The sequence below is a fragment of the Neofelis nebulosa genome, chromosome X (assembly GCF_028018385.1).
Source record: "Neofelis nebulosa isolate mNeoNeb1 chromosome X, mNeoNeb1.pri, whole genome shotgun sequence".
Taxonomy (NCBI): Eukaryota; Metazoa; Chordata; class Mammalia; order Carnivora; family Felidae; genus Neofelis; species Neofelis nebulosa.
The window spans coordinates 43,201,578-43,208,225 of NC_080800.1; the positions used below are offsets into that span (position 1 = coordinate 43,201,578).

The 6,648-nt window shown below is 57.0% G+C and overlaps 1 protein-coding gene across 2 annotated transcripts; it reads left to right on the plus strand.

Moving 5' to 3' along the window:
- MAGIX (MAGI family member, X-linked) lies at positions 1-3,881 on the plus strand. 2 transcript variants are annotated; one of them, XM_058713039.1, is made up of 6 exons: positions 1-110; positions 959-1,105; positions 1,885-1,967; positions 2,044-2,280; positions 2,391-2,562; positions 3,325-3,881. In XM_058713039.1, the coding sequence occupies exons 1-6, from the start codon at positions 62-64 to the stop codon at positions 3,630-3,632; spliced, it is 996 nt and encodes a 331-aa protein (XP_058569022.1). In that variant the 5' UTR covers positions 1-61; the 3' UTR covers positions 3,633-3,881. The 2 variants fall into 2 exon arrangements, with proteins under 2 accessions (XP_058569022.1, XP_058569024.1); XM_058713041.1 differs by lacking the exons at positions 1-110; positions 959-1,105 and adding an exon at positions 1,198-1,327.
- Positions 3,882-6,648: the final 2,767 nt, after the last annotated feature.

A 6,648-nucleotide genomic window follows, 5' to 3' on the forward strand; every position in this document is an offset into this window, starting at 1 on the left:
GCGCCCAGTAGCTCCAAACGCGTCGCTGGCGGCCGTGCGTCCACCCGACCGACTTCGGGTCATGGAGCCGCGCGCGGGGGGCGTCACGGACCCTAGGGGGAGCAGAGGAGGTACGGGAGGGTGGGGAGGGACTGGGCGCGTCCCTGTCACCCCTCGCCCCGCCTGTCTGCTCCTCACCTTTTCCTTCCGACAGGTAGTAAACAAAGCAGCCCCGGCGCCCTAGTGGCGGTGGCGGTGGCGGTGGCGGCGGCGGCGAGCAGGGGGGCCCGGCGACCCGGGCTGGGCTCCAGGTCTCCGACCTGCACCCGTACCCGCACCCGCATCCGCACCGCGGAGCCGTGTACCAGACCCGGGGGCTCTCAGGAGTCTCCGGGGAGTTGTGCCACAGGGGTCTGCCCGGGCCACTGGGGACACCTGGGCACTCAGGGTCTGTAGTGAATTGCGGGGGTGGGGGCGTTAGGCGGGGAGCCTCTGGGATAAATGGAGGGGCAATCTGGGACTACGTGGGCCATCAGGGTATCTGGATACCTGGATATCTGGAAGGGGAATCGGGGGTGCCGGGGCCGCAGCGGCGGCCGACCCTGTTCTGTCGGGGCATCTGGAGAAATCCGGGTCCCTCTCGATATCGTGCGGAAAGAGTTTGGAATCTGGGGTTATGAAGGGGCAGTCGGAGACCTCCAGAGATAGTCCCAAGATGTTCGGAAGGGTCCGGGAATATTTCGGCCAAATAGCTATCTCCAGGATTATGGTGGGGGCAGGCGGGGGTCCACCGGCATACTCGCGATGGTCTGGGGGTCGCGGGAGTTGAGAGGGGCAGTGGGCGACCTTCGGAACTATCGAGCGAGTGGTCGGGGGGCTCTGAAGATCTTGAGGGGCATTCTAGGTCTTCGGACGTCGGGGAGCGTGGGGGTTGGCCGAGGCTCCGGCGGGCGCTGACCTGTTCCTTTCACCCGCGCAGGCCGGGGCCTTTCCCTGCCCGCGGGCCCCAGAGCCCGGCAGCTCCTGGCGCGGCTGGACGCGCGCCCCCTGGCGGCCCGAGCTGCGGCCGACGTGGCGGCGCTGGTACGCAGGACGGGCGCCACATTGCGCCTGCGCCCCAAGGCCGGTGCGTGTCGGGGTCGGGGCGGGGCCTCCCGGGGGGCGGGGTCTGACTGGAGCCGGATTCTGACGTAGCGGACCCGGGATGGTTGGTTGCTCCCCTGAGTGGGGCCAATGCTCCCCTGGGGGGGACTGGTGGGGCGGGGCTCGGAGGGAGCTGCGAGACGGGAGAGCCCTGACGTGATCCTAGACTATTCCTCCAGGAGGGGACACTGGGAAGGTTACTGCAGTAGGTGAATGTCGCATGGCTAGTTGTGAGTGCGGGCCGGATTGGTTATCCCTGTCGGTGGGGCTTTGAATGGCATTTCTGAGAAGGTGGGTCCTGGAGAGCGTTGGGGGCGGGCACTTGGCTAAGGGGCGGTCCTGGAAAGCCACTCCAGGGGGTGGAGCCTACAAACGCGAAGGGGCGGGACTCGAAATGTCAGGAATGGGTTGAAGTTTATAGGCCAGTTAGAGGGCGGAGCCTGGAAAGTTCCGGAGCCCAATCTTGGAATTGCACCCTCCAGGGAGGGCCTGAGGGTGTTAATATGAGGAGCGAGATCTTCGTGTGTATTAGAGGGCCGTAGGAAAGTCTGGAGGCTTATTCTATTAGCCGGACCCAGATTTATTACTTAAAAAGGTAGGGTCAAGTCAGTTATTCAGGTGTGCTGAGTTCAGTTAAATGAGTGCGTGTGTCTCTCTGCATTCCACAGGCAAGGAAATGAGGTGAGGCTAGAATGTTAAATCGGGGTAGATCCTTGGTGGTTTCCATGGAGTACCCCTCTGATTGCCTTTTCCATCTTCCAGCCATTAGTGTGCTAGATTCTGCCGACATAGAGGTTACAGACAGTCGCCTGCCTAATGCCACTTTTGTGGATCACCGGCCCCAGGTACCATTTTGTCTTCTTAAAGAATGCCACCTGTTTTTAGACTGGAAATGTATGTACACTTGTGTCTTTACTCCAGCATCACCGGTCAGAGACCTTGGGTACAGTTACCGCACCGCCCCAAGTGACCCAGAATAAGGCACGTTCTGCTTCGAAGCCGCTCCAGGCCTCTGGACGGTTCTATGTGGAACTGGTTCGCGGTTCCGCGGGCTTTGGCCTCACATTAAGCGGAGGCCAAGATTCAGCCGGGGATACTCCTCTGGCAGTGCGTGGGCTGCTGAAGGATGGGCCGGCACAGCGCTGTGGTCGCTTGCAGGTAAGGTATAAGACACCCTTCATTAAACAGGGCTAGCCCAATCCTTACCCTTTGTTGGGGTGTTCTCCATCTGTTCTTTTTACAACACCCCTCGCCTTGTATTCTTGCAGGCCGGGGACCTCGTGCTCCACCTCAACGGAGAGCCAACGCAGGGCCTCACCCACGCGCAGGTGGTGGAGCGGATCCGCGCAGGCGGACCCCGTCTCTGCCTTGTATTAAGCAGGCCCCTTGAAACCCACCCCGGCAAGCCTGAGGGGATGGGAGGGCCTCAGAAAGGAGATGGTGGGTTTCCCAAAGGAGAGGGGTCAGAGATCTGTGAGAGGAAGGAGAGGGTGGCAGAGTGGAGAGGCTGGGGTCCAGGGCACGAAGAGGTGGTGGTCTCAGTGGGCAGGGTCAGAGTTCACTGCCTGTGACGGGTCATGGTATTACCAAAAGCAGGGTTGGGAAGGGCAGGGTCCCAGATAGGAATAAAAGTAGATTTTAGAGTGGAGGCTTTTGAGGTACTGGGAGAGGAGTGGGGAGAACGGGTCTGGGGTAAAAGTGGGTGTTCAGAAGGAAGAGTTGTGGTCCTCACATGAGAAGGCAGAATGGGTCTCAGCAGGGAGAGCATGGGATGGTGAAGCGAGGGGGATACAGAGGGTAGGGGGTCTAGTTCCAAAGCTGAGGGGTCCATTAGGGAAAAGGTTGGGAGTAGAGGGAGGTGGGTTAAGGAAAGGGAGAGTCTACGGTCCGAGATAGGAGGGGTTTGGCATCTTGAGGTCACGGTCAGGGTTTGATTTCCTTTGGGGATTGTAGGAAATTATTTTGGGGGGGGATGTTCTGGATTCAGGTGGGGCACGGTCTTGGGAAAAGTGTTGGGGGGGTCTTGAGGGGTGGCATCGGTTCCTGAATGTTGTGTCCAGTCCTCAAAGGGATATTTCTCTAAGGATTGGGGTCTCTGTCTCCTGCAGCCCCTGGAGCCTCCCTGCCACGCTCCACTATGGGGCTCGGCTCTCAGTTCCCCATCCTATCGCCCAATCTAACCTGCAGTTCTGCCATCCCCAGATCGCAGGCCAGATCCTGGGGGACCAGAGGTGATGAAGTCTCGCAGCGCCAGCGCTTCCCCACGTCAGCACCCGCTATCCCGTACTACGGCCCAAACCCAGGGCAGCCCAGAGCCTAGCCCAGAGGGGGCAGCCGACTGCCCCACGGTTCCTCCACCTGAGCGCCGCACAGAGGACCCTGATGACCGAACCCCAGGTTCCCCGGGACCCTGGCTGGTGCCGAGTGAGGAACGGCTCTCGCGGGCCCTAGGGGTCCCAGGGGCTGCGCAGCTTGCTCTGGAGATGGCAGCTGGGAGGCGGAGGCACTGAGCATGTAACAGAGGGTTCAGTGCTCCCTTGGTACAGCCCAACCTGTATCTGGTGTGCCCCGCCGGCCGCACACTAGCATCGCTATCATGGGCGGGGAGAGCTTCCTCTCTGTGTTGTCTCACCCTGCTTCCTGCTGAGCAGCGGACCAGCTCATGCTCCCCTCGCGGTGTCAGTGGTACAGCCCTCCGGACGGGCCAGACCAGCGCTTCTGGTTTCGAGCGGGGGTGGTAATAAAATGGTTCGACCCAGTCTTGACTTGCCAGGTGCTGTAGGCCGGGTGGGGCTCCTGAGTTCATCCCGTAAATGAGGGGGTGGGTCGATCTGGTTTCAAGGAGGGCCTCTTCTTGCAGCCATTGACAAACTTACTTCGTGTTGTTTCACTTGTGCCTCTAGCGGGGTCTGCTTTTGCTGATCCTCAGCCGGGCGTGCTTTCTCCCCACTCGGTTTCTCTTCCCCAACTCCTGCTTCTCTCCGCATTCGTTTCACTTTTGGGGAAGTGTGCAGGGCTCACAGATAATCTTTGCTCGTGGCACGGGGAATGCAGAGGTGGGCCCGTTGTAGCGGGAGTGCACCTATATACCCACAGCTCCAGGCAGGAATCCTCCAGACCCTCAGCTGATGAGCAGATAGCAAGGCTAGAACCTGGGTGGCTTCTTTCGCCAGGAGCCTGTGGTCTCTCACTTCCGCCCTGGTTGACCAGCTTTTGCTGGCACGTAGACTGCCACCCTTAGGGCATTGGTTGGGGCCCTGGAGCCCCCTTTGGGGTGGAGTCGGGAAGGCGTGAGTCAGCGGGCTGGGCTAAAAAAAGGCTGTTAGAACCTTTGAGCCGTGCCCCCCTCTTCCATAGATGGTGAGGAACTGCAGCCAGGCTTGTATGCACACGCCACATGCTGGGCGTTCCGGTCCTGGGAGAGGCCAGAGTTTCCTCCATCCTGGGAGCAGAGCCCCAAAGCCAGGGCTTATATGGCCAGCAGAACTCCAACCGGGATAGCCCCAAAGCCAGCACTGGCTGAAGCCAGAAATGTCCAGTCACCTCCGCTTGTCACCACATCCTGAACACTTGGCCCCATACCCCCAATGAAGGAAGCTGTGGTCAGGCAGGAGTGGGCAACTCCCACCTCTACAGGGAGGGGTCGGAGAGGGGCGACAAACTGAAAGACCAGAGGTGAGTTTCCAGAGTGACACTGAGAGGAGAGAAGGACTGCAAATCCAGGCTGGGAGCCAGGGTATAAAGAGGTGACCCCTTGAATGGTCAGCACTGTGGACATTGTGGGAGAGTGCGCTGGGGCTTCCAGCTACCCTTGACCCAGAGCCTGGTGGAGGTGTGGCTCTATGGAAGTCAGGAGCCCCAGTCCTATAAACACAGTCACACCCAGGAGACTAATAATAGTAACCCCAGCCACCATTTACTTAGCCTTCCCCCCCCCCCCCCCCCCGTTGGCTTTACTTGCACTATCTATTTTCATCTACTTACTCCTCTACTCAACAGTCCTGTTGTGTCCATTTCATGGGGGAGGGAAGTGAGCCCAGACAGTATAAATGACTTGAGGGAGGGTGTTGAAGCAAGATTTAATCAAAGCCAGAATGGGGTACCTGGATGGCTCAGTAGGTGAAGTATGCAACTCTTGATCTGGGGGTTTTATTCAGCCCAGCCCGCTGACTCACACCTGTGAGTTTGAGCCCTATGTTGGGTGTAGAGATTACTTTTAAAAAATCTTTTTGGGGGCACCTGGGTGGCTCAGTTGGTTAGGCATCCGACTTCGGCTCAGGTCATGTTCTCATAGTTTGTGAGTTCAAGCCCCGGATAAGGCTCTCTGCTGTCATCAGGGAGCCCGCTTTGGATCTTTTGTACCCCCCTTCCCTGCCCTTCCCCTGCTTGCTCTCTCTCTTGCTCTCAAAAACAAACATTAAAAAATCTTTTTTTTTTTTTTTGAGAGAAATAGAGAAAAAAGAGTGCAAGTGGGGGAGAGGGAGAGAGAGAATCTTAAGCAGGCTCCATGAGATCATGGAGATCCATGAGATCAACCGTGGGATCAGGACCTGAGCCAAAAATTAAGAGTCAGACACTTGACTGACTGACCCAGGTGCCCCCTAAAAAATCTTAATCAAGGCCAGATTCCCAAGACTGTCCTCTTAATCTCACCTGCATCTGACAAAATAATTGCACTAGGGAGACGGTGGAATGAAAAACATAAAGATTTCTAACCTTGTGTAGATTTATGTCAGAAAAGACAAGAAAATGAATAAATAAAGGATAGCTTCAGAGGCCAGAATTATAAAAATAACAAAAGGAGGTTATGTTGGTGGAGGTGATGATGGTGGGCTGCTGGTCTCTTTGGAGACATAACATTTGAGCTGAGACCTGAATGACCAGAAGCCAAATGTATGAAGAGCTTGAGGAAGGGCATTGACAGCCATGGGAACAGCAAGTGCAAAGGCCCTGAGGTGGAGCAGAGTTTGTTTTGTTCTAGAATCTCAGACATGTCCTCACAAAGTTGAAAGCACACATTCAGGAGTGGGAGAAATGTGCTTCATTCCTTCCACCACCCAACCACTCTCAGCAATTTGGGCTGACAGAGGGGTGCCCCTTCCTTGGTTTTGAGGGGCCCCAGGTTGGGGGTACAGGCAGGTCCTTGTGTTGAACTGTCCTGGCCTTCCAGCTACAACTCTTCCCTCCTAAAATGGGGTGAGAATAAAACCAAGTCCAGTCTGGATAGTGTGATCCTCAGCACATCTCCATGGATATCCAGATTCCCGTGACCAGGTGTATGTCTCAGATGCAGAAATCAAGGCTGAGTCAGGAGAAATTGCTCACTTAGGATGACACACTTCAAATGTCATCAGCATTGTCATCCAGACTGGCACCCCAGGAGCCTTCCTCTCATCTTGTCAAACTTCCAGCAATAAAGAAATCCATGCTCCTTCCCCATTCCTCATCAAGGGCTGTGCTGGTGGCTGCTCTCCTTAGAACCAGGAAATGGAGGCCCAGCACTTAGGGCCAGGGATTCCCTAGGAT

What these genes read in the sequence shown, in the direction of transcription:
- MAGIX (XM_058713039.1), top strand. Translation starts at nt 62, where the DNA reads ATGGAGCCGCGCGCGGGGGGCGTCACGGACCCTAGGGGGAGCAGAGGA. An exon ending in GCGCCTGCGCCCCAAGGCCG is followed by an intron (nt 1,106 to 1,884) that starts GTGCGTGTCGGG and finishes TCCATCTTCCAG; the next exon opens with CCATTAGTGTGCTAGATTCT. An exon ending in TTGTGGATCACCGGCCCCAG is followed by an intron (nt 1,968 to 2,043) that starts GTACCATTTTGT and finishes TCTTTACTCCAG; the next exon opens with CATCACCGGTCAGAGACCTT.